Genomic DNA, 15,457 nt, shown 5'->3' with positions numbered 1-15,457 from the left:
ATTTAATAGCCAAATGAATGAGCAAACGGAAGTGCAAACGCTTCCGTGCCAGCCATTAAGGCCGCACACACTGCACACAATGTGCTAATCCCCCGGCCGTAATCGCACCCCAAGGCCCTGGGTGTTTTGGCGCACAGGACTGAAAGGCTTCTGCTGTTTGTGCCGGGTGGCAGAGCCAGCCGGATCCCCCCGGGGCAGCTGATGCTGACCTGAACCTTCCCTGCTCAGGAGACTGGGAGGGGGTAACTGTGGTCCTGCCAGCTGCTGCCTGGCTGCTGTCCTTGGGGAGATGGTGGCCACATCACAGGAGCATCTTGGGACAGAGGCAGCGAGATGAGTATGCATCAGCACCATGGCACAGGGCTGTGAGCTCTGTTCCTGGCCCTGGCACTAACTCGGGTGCAGGGTCACCCCTCCAGCACAGGCACATCTGCCACGCAGACAGCCCAGCAAGCACAGAGCCTCTCTCAGTGGCATGAATGAGCCCACAAATCTGCTACACGGCACCACAGAGACCTTCCATGGGATGGACTGATGGAGCACAGCCTGGCTCTAATGCACAAAAACACCAAAAAGCAGAAGCAACTGAGTTATTCTGACTTTTATTTCATTGCTTCTTAGTCCACACAGTTGGTATAAAATCAGAAAAGCAAAGCAAAAAAAAAAAAAAAAAAGAACCAAAAAAAACCCAAAATGAAAACAAAAACAACAACACAGTGTCTGGAGTCCTCAGGAGGCAGCCTGGGGTCTGCGCAGGTGCCCGTTCAATTCATGGCCAGACACATCGCTGACGCACAGACAGAGGACAGACATCTCGCTCTGGCAGCAGAGACCGACACGGCTCCACCCAGAGCTGTTTCTGTTCCTCTTGACCACAGGGGGGAAAAAAGGAACCTCAGTTATAAATGCTTTATTAAAAATAATGGTAAGAGCAAGTCTAAGTACAAAAGCAGTTATAGCTCATTTATATTACACAGAATTATTTCTCATTTCTAGCTTTGTTGTTTACCTCAAGATCGTTAACTGAATTTCCAGTGAAGAAGGTTAAATGGCTAGCAATATAAGGAATGGTAAATAGATAGCACCATTTCATATATCTGGTATTTGATTTCATAGATATACTGGGTTTGCTTCTTTCTCATCGGTAGTTTAGCTCCACGGCAAAGGATAAAGCACAATTCACGGTTGGGAGCATCAGTGCCCCGGCAGCTCGACTCGGCACGGCACGGCACAGCTTGGCACACACCCCAGCCCCACTGGCACGGGCACCGGGGCACCCCCAGAGCCCAGGCGGGCGAAGGAGGACGGCCCACGCTGGACTGCAATTCAACCTAAGTGATTTAAAAGCCCAAATTCCCAGCGGGTGTGGTGGCAAGGCAATGGGACTTAGGCACATAAGTCATTTAGGCACTTGGGGCAATCGAAGCCTTTGCTCCAAAATCCTTCAAACCTTTCGGAAGCGTCTCCCGTCAGATCTGGACGTGCACTTCAGTAACCAGGATCACAGCATGTGGCAGGAATGGGGACCAACTCTCCAGCTGGCGTAAACAGGTGTAATTCCGATTTACGCCACCCTAAAACCAGAGAGAGCTGGGGATTTCTGATGGTTCCATACGGGCTGGGATGGGGAAGGAGAGTTCAGGTCAAAGAGGATTTTGCATGAGAGAAAAACCACTGCGCTCTTGTTACACTGTTAGGAGTAATAGTTCCTTAGGCACTTGCTTTAGGCTTTAAAACATAGCATATGGTCAACAAAAGCAAACAATACTATGTACATATATGTAAAAAGTGTTATAAATAGGTTTTTTAAACCATAGATACTATATACATCTTCAATTAACAAGTAACCCTTTGAATGTTTCCTTTTGGTGTCGGTTGGGTGTGGTTTTGGGTTTGGTGGGAGGGTTTATTCCATTTTTTTTTTCACTTTTTTCTCTTTTTCTTTTGGTTAATTTTCTTTTCCGTTTTCTCGTCTATTTTCCCCCGCCTCCGTCTCCTCCGTGGACGTCATGAGTGCCCTTGTCACGCCACATCACCTCCCGCAGCATCACTCCCGCTTCCGTAAGATGACGTAGACGATGCCGCTGGCGAGGGCCAGGGGGAAGGCCATCCAGGCCAGGATATAGGCGAAGCCGTAGGAGGTGTTTTCCGAGGCTTGGTGCCAGTCCGTGTGCCTCACTGTGAAGATGGCCGCGCCGCTCATCACGCAGAGCCCTGCCGGGGAAGAGCACATAGGAAGGGGTTAGTGATGCCACGCACGGAGCACTTCCCTGATGGAAACCCAGAGCCAGAAAGGATAGTGTCCAATGCCAGCATGGGAACCTTATTATTGCCCCCTTGTATCCTGTCTCCCGGAAAACTATGGTAACGATTTGGGGGGTGTGATGCTGTGGGCTCTGCCCTGGCTGCAGGTGAGTGGAGATATCTCTGCCAGGCTCAGCAAGCAAAGCAGGATCCCCTGGAGCAGGCAAAGCCGGAGCATCTCCTGGGCTAACCCATGCCTCGGGCAGGAATCAAGCAACCCCCAGCTCCAGGCTGCTGCTCTGGACCAGCCCCACTCCCTTGGGTAGTTTCATTAAAACCCAGACTGTAGCCTGAAACATCCTGCCAGAGCTGCTGCAAGGTGTCAAACACAAACCTCATTTCTTTTAAAGCATGAAATTTTCTTTATCACCTGCCCAGGTAAGCACTGCTGAGGGCCAGGGCTGCTCTGGCCAGGTAGGTCTGTGCCCTGCAATCCCTCGCCCTCCTCCAGGGCTGAGTGAGGAGCTCAACTGCAAACCCCGCTCTCTGCAAGCCCCGCTGTGCCCGTGGCTCATCCCTCTTCCCCGGCTCCTGGCATCCACCCTCACCGGCCACGGGTCAGTGCTGGTCCCCGAGGGCTGTCTGGCCAGGCACAGCTCCGGTAGGCAGCGTTTAAGCTTTGTTGCAAAAACAACCCATCTGCATTGGGGACTGCCCAGAGCTAACACAAAGCCACCTCTGTTTCTGCCCAAAAACAAGCTCTTTCAGTCAATCCCAGCAGTTCTATTATACAGTCGTGGGGCTGTTGTCAGAGCTGAGTTCCAAATCCCCTGCATGGACCTCGGGACCACCTACATTTAACCACCGTGATATTTGAGCTGTAATTCCACTTGACACTGCTCCTTTGTTCTGGGAAAGTGCAGAAGTGGGAATACGTTTCATTAACGCGCCACTGGTGCAATTTCCATTCTGTAAGCACGAGAGCCAACTCCCACTGCCCCAGCCCATGCACAGAGAGCACAACAATTGTCTGCCGATGCTGGTGGGACAGGGAACAGGCATGCAGCCACGCCGGTCACCTACAGACAGCAGAAAATACAGCAGCAATTGTCTGCAGGAGGAATTTTGCAAAATGGAGGCAATGGTTTCTGCGGCATCTACACTGATTTTATCCAGACAACATGCTCAGGAAGCGAAGGGCAGCTGCATTCAGCTGCTTGCACTGATGCAAGCAATAATGCATCACCACTTTAGAGCCTGATTTTAAGAACACACTCTAGTCTTGCTTTGACAGGCCAGGAGGGCCTAACGCTACCTAAAATCTGTTCCTGCAGGTTTGTGCTTTCTGTCCCAGCTCTCTGGACAAACCAGGCTGGGTGCTGGTGCATGCTCAAGGTCAGCTCTCCAACGCAGGTTTTGGCAAAAAGCTGTGGGATATGTGGAAGACACAGCCCTCGAGGCTGAGCCTACCAGCTGGAGCCTACCTTGAGGCTGGAGAGAGTGATGGAAAAGTTGGGTCAAATCCTGAGAGGTCCAAACCAATGTCTCTCCCATGCTGGGCTTACACAGCTATGAGAAGTTACCCGTGGATGTGATGGACCAACCAAGGATGGAGGGGAGCTGTCGAGGGCCTTTTGATGCCTTTGTAACAACTGAAATCCCATCAGGGCAAATCCAGCTAGACTTTGGGGCATGTTTCCAAGCAGTGTGGAGAAGGTGCTGGGGATTCATCCTGTTCTGCTGCTGCACCACAGACCCAACTGACCTTATGCATCACTTCTTGCCCTTTCCTCCACCCCCCAGTTTCCCTGAGCCACAGCCAAAGTCACAGTGGAGACCAGCCCCTACCCTCCTCCCTGGCTCTCAGGGCACCTCTGCCCAGCTCTGCCACCCAACAGCAGCCAGCAGCCCTGCCCCTGGCATCCGTTCAGGTCCAGCATTGCTGTTGGTCAGGCTCCAAAACTGGAGGCCTCAGCTTTGCTAAGCTGCATCACCCCAGGAGGATGTTCAGGGTGATGGAGGGCTTCTGGAAGAGCTTTCCCATCCCCTCCCAGGAGGGAGGTCCTCTCCAGCTCTGCTGGATCTGAGAACAAAGCGCACTCAAGTAGGTAAGACCCAGTCCCTAGCAGACCTGCAGCAGGGCTTTGTAGTTCCAGGGCTTTGCAAAGCATGGATGAACACCTAAAAAGTTTTAAGGCCACAGGAATTTCCTCTGTTGGCTTTAGACATGGTGGCCTTCCACAGCAAGCTGAAAGAAGACCACATCAGGTTTAGCTCCTTTGACCAGCGCCATCCATACCTCCAGGTGGGATCTCCTGGCAGCGCTGTCACAGCCATGTCCAATTTCCTACCAACAACCCTGAAATTTAGGGTCACAAAGACCACAGTTGCCCTGAGCTCCCTCCTCCAGCCCCACCCAGGTAGAACAACAAGAATGACCACCACTTCCCACCTCTGCATGGTCCATCTGGACTAAAACCTCTGCTTATGTGTCCCCCAGGACATAGGGAAGCTTCAGCGGGATCAGCTCACAATTTTCTTGTCCTTCATACTGGCTGGGGATGGGTTTGACCCATGCCTCAGGCTCAACAAGTAAAGAGACAGTAGGTCTATAGCCTGACCCTGCATCCGCTTAGGACACCCAGCACAGCATGGACAGGAGAGTTGCAATCCCATTTTCTCTTTCTCTGAGAATGAGGATACACCAGCAATCACTCAAGAGAGAGAAGCCTTCTGCTCCCAGATCTATTAGGCAAGCTCTCAGGCAGATAATTGTATTATTAATGTCCATTTCCTCTCCTTGTCTCCATAGCTGTAATGGATTTCTACACATCTATCTTTCCAGAGACAGTGAACTGATCTGAACTCATAACCTGCATTATGGCCAAGCAGATACACTTACAATAGATTTCAGGCCACACTTGCTAATAAACTCGCTCTAAACTTTTCCAGGGTTTGTGAAGGCCAGTTGCTTAGATGATGCTCAGAAACTGTCTAAATTCAGTGAATGAGTTTTTCCACTGATTTAGTGGCAGGATCTATGGTGGCTTCTAGTTTCACATCTAAAGCTCCAGCAAATGATTAGTCTCCTTCCCACACAGTCTGTCATAATTTAGCCAGAATCTCATTGCACAATTTAATTTTTCTAGTCTGAATGCTTGTAAATCCTCACCCCTTGGTTTCATACATGGAAATGTAAACGGAGCCAGTAGCTTTGCAGCATCTATATTTGGAGAACTGCAACGTAGGACGTGAACTGTGGCTTATTTCCAGTGCTGAGTTCTTTAAGAGTTAAAAATAGTAGCTGACAGTTCAAAGTCAGCTGGCTCACCCTGCACGCTCCAGCAGCTCTTTGCTGATGTGGAAAGCACCAGGCCCCCTTATGGCACGTTTATAAATAATCATGGGATCCTCTTTTGCCAAAAGAGGAGCGTCACTATTTCCCCCACCCACCAGCGGTTGCGGAAGCCTCGCCCAGCCTGGTGAAGGTGGGTCCCAGGGCCAGCATGGCCTCTGGGGACCCTCAGCTCTGCACCCCCAGCCGAGCCGCAGGAGGAGGAGGCAGAGCCCTCAGTCCTGCCCCACTGCCCCACACCACCGACACAGCTCTGCCTCTGGCTCGGCAGGGCTAGCACCCTGCCCCTCCGAAACCTCCAGCCGGGGCACCAACCCTCTTGCATCTTCCATGACACAAGGACAGATGAGCTTGGATGCATAATGCCCTGACAGACAGATGCCACCCCAGGGTGTGCAAGACCTCAACAGACCCAAATTATTCATCCCCTCTTCCCTTCACTGAGCCACACAGGAGCCAGCCCCGTGGCCCTCCTGCTTCTGTACCCAAGAGTGTGCTCGTTTCCACCATTACCCTTTTGTCTGCTTGAAAGCCCTTTCCCCACCAGTGACAGCCCATCGGTCAGCCCCCACTTACCTGCAAGGATTTGGAAGATTCCAGTAATGTAAAACCGCCCGCCCTTGGTGAGCGTGAACAGCTGGCAGAAGAACAGAAACAGGGACAAGACGCTGAAGATGATGGAGAGGATCATCATCGCTTGGACAGACTGCAGCCATTCTGGGGAAAGACAAATGGAAAGTTCTGTGTGGGCACCACAGAGAGCGAGCCCCCACCACAGCCCGTGGCCTCGGCATCATCCCCTGTGCCACCATCCCTCCCCTGGTTAACGTTGAGTTTCTTAACATCTGGGGGATGTACCAGCAGCTGAGGTCCTCAGCACGGCCACTATGCTGCCCTGGATTTAAGATGACATGTGCATGGACCAGCATGGGAGAGACATTGGTGAAATGAATTGCAGGGCCACACACTTCCTCAGGGGAGCGTTTATAATAAAATATGAGCAAATATATTAGCCCCAAGCTGAAGCCCACAGAAATCAAGACAAAGCCTCTCCCTCAGCTTCACATCAGGCCCTGTGACTTCAGCTGTGCTAGAAACACAAAAGCCATGTGCAACAAGCCCTGTGACACCAAGGTGGCCAAGCTCAAAGGTAAAATAAACACACACGGAGTAAAAACAACCTCTGCTCTTGTGGAGTCAAACCTTTTGGAAAGAGCCTTCCCCAGCAGCCAAATGTAGCTGCCTCCCAGAGCAGACCAGTTAAACCAGACCCTGCATGAGTCACTGCCCAGCTATTTCCAGGCTTCGTGGGTGTGTAACTCCCCGCGTAAAAAAAAATATAAATAAACAAGCAAAATGCTCCTCCATCCCATGAGCTGCTTCAGCTTGACAGAAAGAGGCAGGGCCTCACAGCACTGGGCCGGGGTGTGCTCACAAATACCTCTATCTTTCCCTTTCCTTATGGAGTTTGAGAACAAAATGAGCATTTGCAGTCTTCCTCGAGAGGTCTTTAAGGATGTAACATCGATTAATTCACCACCAAAGCTAGGCACGACTCACTACAGGTAAACTGAGGCACAAACTACCCAGTGAAAGGCAGAAAAATCACATATTGGGGTGGATGCTCAGACAGGGGAGAATTAGGCAGCACTGAAGTCTCAGTCCCAGTCCCATGCTCCTGCCACAGTTTTACTCCCACCAGCTCTGCCGCAAGAAACAGCTTTCTGCAGCAAATAGCTGAAATGTAGCAAAACTTCCAAATAAAGCTACATTCCAGTTTAGCAACCTTCAATACTTGGTGCAGCAAATGAGGCCGTTTGGGACTGCCCAGAGCAGTGTCAGGTCCCAGAGAAGCAATCACACTTCCCCACCCAGTCCTCACAAGCAGCACTCCTGGAGGTGAGAGCGGAATTTGAGCCGGTACAGCCTTCACCTGGGACAGCAAGGATGAGCCACACCAGTGCCCTTCCAGCAGATCCATGTCTGCGGGCAAAATACTGTGCAATTTAGAAACGTCTGGCATGTTCCACTTTGGACCATCAATTCTTGGCTTTGCATCTTGCCTCCAGACGTTCATGCACTGGAGCAAATTCAGGCCCTGTTCAAAGCAGACGGAAACCACCCAGATCAACCTCTGCTCTTTGCAGACAGCTTTTTCCTTCCTCACCTTCTCACAATTCCCATTAACGGGCCCTGCTAAAGAGCTGCTGTGCTTCACTCGTTTCAGTGCCGCCAGGTTTTACATCCATGTGCACCAGCAGCTGCTGTGCCTTAGGAAGGAGCATCTAGCACTGCTGTCACTTCCAGCAAATCCCCGTGTGGTTTTCACACTGATGTGCACACAAAATGTCCCATGTATTTCATCTATCTCAGCTAGCCAGGCATGGAAATGGCCCTGCCTCAACCACACCTGACCCTCCAGCTCCAGTCACGCTCACCAGTGGGCAACAGGGAGGATGAGGCAGCTCAAGTGCTGCTAAAATTCAAGTCATAAATCATTGCTCAGATGGGATTGGAGAAGTATGGTCAGAGGATGTTGTCAGCTGCTGCACTGCAACCTCCTTCCATGCTTCAGCACAGAAAGGGCTCCCATCCCAGGTCTAGGAAGTTGAGCTTCCATCTCAGCCCTTCCCAAGCCCTAAAGCCGTGTCCAGCTCCGTGCATCGGCTGAGCCAAAGCTGCCCGGCCCCAAGCCCTGAAGTTTGGTCCAGAACTCAGGAAGCCAAGTCTTTTGTCATTTCAAAGGCCACAGGATCCGGGCCGGAGAGGAGCCCTTTCTGCTCAGAGGTGGATGCTCCATTGCTGGTTATTTTAGGAGAAGGCTGTCTAGACGGAAAGCTGAGCTGAGCTGCCCTTTTAATTGCATCCGCCTCCCCATGCCTCTTTTTTGGTTCTGAATGCAAAGGATTTATATGGGCCTTGCAAAATCCCATTGTAATAAAGAGCCGTGTCAGAGGAATATAAAGGCAGGCACTGAGAAAGAGGGGAAGCCCACCGTGACCGGAGGGGTTTCGGCAGCCAGGCACACTGCCCTGCCGCAGCCAGAGAGCAGCAGTGGCACAAGCTTGTGAGCAGGGAAATCAAGAGACAAACCCACAGAGCAGAGCTCTGGGCCTGCTCACATCCAGCCCTTTGATTTTATCGGCCTCCTTTGTAAAAACAAGGGGCAGGATCCCCAGCTCACAACTCAGAGACCTACAAGCACAAGCTGCTATGCTCCCTTAAGCCCAAACCCAGAGATTTCAGCTGTATTAGGATAGCTAATTGCCTTTTATTCCTGTGAAACACCACTATAAGTGCAGATAGGATAGCCACCTCATCATCCCCATATGCTTGTAACACCTTTGCTATTAGTGCTGTGTCCTACCTATGGGCTTTTAAAAATAAAGTAAATTTCCCGCAGGGAGGTCTGGATCCTGTGAGCTGTACCATGGGGCTGTCAGCACTGTTTACTCCCGGACTGTTATTTGTGGTTTCCCTTGGGCAGCGAGTTAGTTATTCCATTTTTCTCCTGCATCTCTTCAGCTCTGTGTTTATATCTTTGTTCTTCAGGAGGAGGAAGAAAAGGAAACAGAGTGGAAATGACAGATAACACCCTGCATGCCACTTAGGGAGAAGACCCACTGGGAGCATTTTTAGAGCCCTTTCAGGGCAGTCAGAAACAAAGTAATAAGTTTTTACAAAACAAATGTGAAAATTTCCCCAAGCTCTGCAAGCCCTGATGTGCTCATGCCACCATGTATAACCACAGGGAAAAGACCTCACTCCTGGCATGCTGAAGACCACATTTCACTGTCCTAAAGTCTAACAGGAAAGAATGAAACCCAGAGCACAAACTGAAACTTAGATATTGAAACCTAGGGCAGAAATTGCAGCTGAACCTCCCCAGAAAGATGTAGTTAACCCAACCCCTTCCAGCAGAGCCCCAGCCCTGCTTGCAGGGAGGTTTTATACCCAGACAAGGGGTGCAGCTGAGCAGGATTGACAGGGCAGGCAGAAACTTGCCCTTGACCAGGAGCAGAGGGCCTTAGGGGACAGGCATTTGCTCCCCAGGGTTTAATTCACTGCTCTGCTGTAGTCACCCTATCCTCTTTTTACCCAGCCAAGGAGAAAGAACAAAGTGCAAACAGAAAAGAAACTTTTCTGAGCAATGAGCTTATACACTTGCTGTAAGACATCACCAAATTAGTGTTATGCATTAAAAACATCTGTGTGCTGTGACCTGCAGCTGATGGTAACGTTTTGCATGTATAGTCTTCCCTTTGCAAACTGCACATGTACTGTACACTTGAAAAGCAACCACTTCTGGGGAAGAAAACATTCACTAAGGAGGTGATTGTCGCATATAACATACACAAAACTAGAGGGAGGGGAAATTCATGACATCTGCATGGTAAAACCTGCTCCATCAGTGCTGAAAAGTAAACATCAGCAGGATCAGGAACAGCATATGCATCTACTGGCACAAAGGCACCAGCCCAGGTCTGCCAGGTAAAGATTAGTTTTCTGAGCAGAGCTTTTTCCAAAGCCTTGGGCTTCATGCTCTCATCAAGAAGCTGAACCTAACTTGCATCCTTGCCTATGAACCAGACAGGTCACGTCACAAGCAATGGGGCTTGCAATGGTTTTAAACCTTGATATTCAAACACCCCTTAGGAGGGCTGAAAAAGGGTGAACTGGAGATGCAGAAATACTATCTCAATTGTATCATTCTTCTGGGGTTGAACTTCAGATGGCTGCCCCTTGGCAACTTGCTGTAGCAACCAGAAAGGAAAAAAAAATCTCCGCTACCGGCAGGGCTATTCCTGAGCAGCACAGACTCCACCACCACCCCCCACAGCCCCAGTTGCTCAAAGTGAACGTCTCTCCCGTTGAGGGGAGCAGCATCACAGTTCGTCAGTCACATCCAGCAGAGCCACTAAGCTCTCCTATGGAAAAAAGTGCTCTGTGACATTGCAACTTTCTTCTGCTTTGGTCCCAGACCTCCCACCAGCACGAGGTCAAACCTTCCCCAGCTGGGCTGCTAGATGCTCAAGCTGGAAAAAGCAGGTTTTTCACTCAGCAGTTGCTCCTTTTCTATTTTCCTACGTCCACTCCCTGGGTGCTGGATTGAGGTATTCCTGGAAATCCCAACAGAAAAGCGGGATTTTAAAGTGCTCCTAAGGTATTTGTAAGGGCCAGGGAATGAACAAGGGGGAAACACGGGCTGTGGAGAGGCAATGAATAAACACAGTGCTGCAATTCTTGTCCAAGACCTCCTGGTCCTCTTCTGCAGCTCGCTTCAGAAGGAAATTAAACCCTCAAAGCCCTCTTTTCTCCTCTTTTCCTCTTTTCCTCTCAGCTATCCTCCCTTTTGCCTTGTCCTTGAAGCTCCATCCAAGGAATCCTTGGGGCCAGGAGGTCCGTAGCTCTCAGAGCTGCCACATTCAGATGTCACATCAGACCGTCAAAGCTCATGTCCCGCAGAGGCAACTGCTGGTGATGCCGAGGCAGCAGGTGGCTGATGGCACCATGAAAAACATCTTCCAACAGCTCCACAGTGCCTAAGCCAGTTCCTCTCCAAGACCCTCGGCGTGGTGGCTCTGACCTCCTTTTGGCTTGTGTGTGAGAGCGAGCTGAGGCAATAGATCCATCATTTCAGGCTCAGGTTCCCTGCAGGGTTAGGTACCAACTGCCACTGATTTCAAGTCCAGGCGCCAGGAGCAGGGTTGGGGAGCAGTGGTGCCCTGACCCCCAGCTGCAGGGCTGCACTCAGCCTGTGGCCACCCGGACACCCAAGAGTCTCATCAAAGCCAAACAAATGTTGGATTAAGAGTCATCCAGCACTGCACTCGATGGTGAACTCCCTCACCCATTCTTCTGGTTCTGCAGTCAGTTTGCCCACGGGTGTGCCTTCTTTTGCGCCTCTCCTATGGGCCAAAGCCCCCACCCAGCATAGAAGGTTGACTGACCCCCCCTTATGCAAAAGAGGGGAGCCAAAGAGCTCTGGAGCAGCCAAGAGCAGGGAAAACAAGCACTGCTTCCCATCTCTTCTTATCAGATGCTCTTTGTAAGGATAACGAGCAAAACCAAAAAACCTGGTTTTAAGCAGAGGAAATCCCTTTCATATCACAGACAACATCGCTATGGCAGAAACTGATCTGAAATACAAAATATTCTCCTGGAATGCCCCACAGTTTATTTTAGACAGCTAAGGGGCAAGCTACAGTCACTCACAAGCTGGCAGAGAGGGGTTCAACCCTGCCCAAATGAAGCCAACGTTATCCATCATTAATGATGAAGCAGGTGTCCCAGATCCACAAACTGCTGAGGTTAAAAACTGGCTCTTTGCTGCTCTGCTGCAAACTGCAAAGACCCTAAAGGACTAGAAATGTCCCCAAATCAGGATATCTGTATGTGTGGTCTGTAAGCTGAATGGGGCCAGCTGATGGCTAGCTGTAGTACAAAACACTACAAGTACAAAGGCGATGCGCTGTCACACAAACAAGCTATACATTATTTACTGCATGGCTTCATTATATCAGATTCAGCATCCTGAAGTACAGGTAATTTCTTGCTAGTTTGAAGCTGCCCAGCAGAAATAAAGCAAAAGGCTGCAACAGCGCTGTGCCCGCAGACTCAGCAAGATGCACAGCGTAAGGGCAGAAGGTAACTTTAACATTCAATAAAAATCCTTGAACTTCTATTTTTGCAGGGGTGACTGGACTACCACCTCCATCTCACTCTCCTGCACTAGGAAGTGTCCCCTCACCAGTGACAAATTGTCCCAGTCTTGATCCAATTGGTGCAGTCTCAGTTCTTCCAGTGGGCTGCACGGGAATTTGCCCCCATCTCTTTGTGTTCAATTATTTTACACTAAATATCAATAACGGAATTAGATATTGAGAAATAATCTTCCTCAGTGCAAGGGTTCAATGCAGCCTCACAACATCATTTTCAGCCACAAAAAGGATTACAGCAAGTGAAATGGCACCTCCATCTCTCCATAACTTTTCTATGTCACACGAGTCCAGCATTGCTGGAAGAAAGAGTTTGAAAAAATAAGGGCAGCAAAGCCCCTCTGGGGGTGCTGACAGAGCAAAAGCAACAGGTTCATATGCTTCAGTTATGCATTTTAAAGTGGAGAAGGAGCAGTGCAATTCCTCCTGGGAACACCTGATGGGTCAGGGCACAGATGCCCCTGCCTCGTGCCAGGGACAAAGATTTTTCCTGCCTACTTCGGTGAAAAAAAAAATGCATTTCAAGCACCAGCGGTGCTGCTTCGGGCTGTGTCTGCCAGAGCAAACGGGGTCTGGAAGAGTGGAGGTCACTGCAGGGCAATCCCCCAGTGCGTGGCAGTGCGGGCCCCATCAATGGGAGATCTATGCCTGCCCACCCAGGCTGTCCAGGGCAGATCTCTGAGCTGGGCAACCCATCTGGGCTTTGCTTGTGGCCATCACATCAGCAAATCATCAGCATCATACAGCTCACAGCACTTAGTAATCATGAGGATTGGCAACCTGCACATTTCTCAAGGTTTGGGTTTTCTCTTCCCTTTAAAAAAGCCAAAAACCACCAGTCTGATTGTGAACAAGACAGTCATGCAAAAGCCACAAAGCAGCAACAAGAGAAATGGTAAGAAGACAACAGGAAAAATGTCTTCTGAAGCTACAGAAGGATGTCGGGATCTCCACAGAGGCCCCTGCTGCTTCCCTGCATTTGGCATTCCCACCAAAATAGAGGAAGAGCAGTAGAAAGTAGCAGAAAAAAAAAGAATCTTGCTTGCATGAAAAATTCAGTTGTGGAGAGAAAAGGCCATTTTCTGTGGAAAAAAATATCACTGTCTGGAAATTTGGGGTAGAATCTACTGAAGAGAACTTGAGCGGCTCAGGTCCGGCCGCGTGCCCCGCGTCTGCAGTGGGATCGCACAGCTGGGGGCTGGCGCGCAGCCGTGCCGACGCACAATTCTGGGATTCAGAGCTGAATTCTTGAGATAAATCTTTTCCAGGAATGTCTGACAACGCAAACGAAGCAAAGATTGCAACATTTTTTCCATAGTTCTCGGCCTCTTGAAAAAAAAAGTCATTATCTAACAAGCAAATGGAGAAACTGAAGCAACAAGCAGGCAGTTGTAAAAGGCGAAGAAGTGGGCATCTGCCCCCGACCCAGCGTTTCCTCCCTCCCTGTGCTTGCTTCCATCAGGACGGCCCAGCCCGCACATGCCCAGGGGGTTCAAGCCATGCCAAGGGGAATTCGGAAGGTGGGCCAGCTCCAGCCTGTGCCCAAGGTCTGCTAATGTCCTGGGGAGCCATGGTCCAACAGTCCTCCTGCGGTCAACCCCTGCGTTGTTTTGCTGCTTATTCCATCCCCATGGGATGATCTGTAAGGTTAGGAGCACAGTCCCAAACCTGCCCCAGTGTTAGACACAAGCAAATCTCACTGGCACTTGGTTTGAGGAAGTTCAGCTTCTCGCTGGGTATCCACGTAACGGTCAACTAAACAAAAGGGTCCCTGTGCGGCAGCGCAGCAGGCGAGAGGAGGCTCATCCATCCTCACTGCGCTGAGATCAAGGGCAGCATCTCAGCACAACAAACCCACCGCTCCGGTGCTGCGGCAGAACCCCCAAAGCCCCCATCCATGCTGAAAACACAAGAGCCAGCCCTACCTAATGCCACAGATTCTGAGTACTGAGTACCACTTCTTTGCAAAAAGAGAGGAAGACATAACTGCACTACAGCGGCCACTGCGATGGCCAGGAGAAAAACTGCCTCTAAAGACCAAGTTCTGCCAAAATTCCCAAATGAGTATTTCTTGCTCTTAGCCCAGAGCAGACCTTGGCACTCTGCAATTAACCGTTAAGCACCATCCTTGGCACATGCACAGAGAAACAAATTCCTAAGGCTTTCCACAACCCAGCGAAGCATGCACAGCCCGTGTTTTGAAAGATATTTAAATAAGAACGGGTTGTGGGATTTGGTATAGGATATTTCGTATTTTTGAAAGTAAGCATATTCCTACTAAAGAGAATTCAAGAAACGTAACAACGACCAGGCAGGGGATGAGCATGAGCCTCAGAGCTGGCCCTGCCACAGCATCCTTCACCCGTGTCCCCGCTATCGCTCCAAACAGTGGCCGAGTGCAGCTGCCCTGGCAACGCCGGGGCGGTGGGAGCGAAGGGCTCGGAGAAAGGCAGTGGGGAGGGAGGGCGCAGGGAACCACAGGAAAGGACACTGCATGGTATTTTTAGTCTGGTTTTACAAACAGATTTTAAAAGCCTCACATTAGCCTAGGAAATATCTTTTTGTTTTGCATTCCTATGGCACCGCTGAGCTCTGGATCCTCCATCCAGGGTCTCACCAGATGAGGAGCAGCACTGCTCCCACACCCCTGCCGCGGGGTGGATGGGGCAGAAGCTTTTGACTAAGCAAAACCCCCTTCTCCTGATGCTAGAGCAGAGCCTTCATATGAGTAACAGCTTGCAGAGAGCTCTTTAAGACTTGAGCACAATGCACCCCTACTCAAAGAGCAGCCCACTGAGGCACCTTATCAACCAAACTCAGCTGCTTGACCACATTTTTATCAGGCCCATCTTGACTAGAGTCCCTTTAACAATAAAAAAAATCATTGCTGGCAAGGATCCAGAGGGAAGGCCCTCTCTGAGCAGCTTCTGGGAACAGGGCAATATAGAGATGCAAGACCCAGCAGGACACTCAGCCGTGGAGGAAACCATCCCAACTGCATTTTGGACAAGCCCCTCTCAACACCGACAACTCCCCGACACACAGCATCCTGCAAACACCCAGAAAAAGTGGCATAGGTTTTGAAAAGCAAAAGATATGGGGAGGTTTTCCAGCTCTCAGCTCTGGGACTCGGGGGGGG

The 15,457-nt window shown here is 50.4% G+C and overlaps 1 protein-coding gene across 1 annotated transcript in view; it reads right to left on the bottom strand.

The window, feature by feature from the left end:
• Positions 1-1,892: 1,892 nt before the first annotated feature.
• PMP22 (peripheral myelin protein 22) overlaps positions 1,893-15,457 on the bottom strand; it is a 16,247-nt gene continuing 2,682 nt past the window's right edge. The window contains exons 3-4 of the mRNA XM_026860978.1: positions 6,176-6,316; positions 1,893-2,214 (exon numbers count right to left, since the gene is read on the bottom strand). Coding sequence (XP_026716779.1) covers positions 2,048-2,214; positions 6,176-6,316 — 308 coding nt within the window. The 3' untranslated portion in view covers positions 1,893-2,047. The remainder of the gene's footprint in view (positions 2,215-6,175; positions 6,317-15,457) is intronic.

Source organism: Athene cunicularia, assembly GCF_003259725.1.
Source record: "Athene cunicularia isolate RWA chromosome 18 unlocalized genomic scaffold, athCun1 chr18_part1, whole genome shotgun sequence".
NCBI classification, from domain to species: domain Eukaryota; kingdom Metazoa; phylum Chordata; class Aves; order Strigiformes; family Strigidae; genus Athene; species Athene cunicularia.
This window is presented reverse-complemented; position numbering and strand designations above follow the sequence as displayed.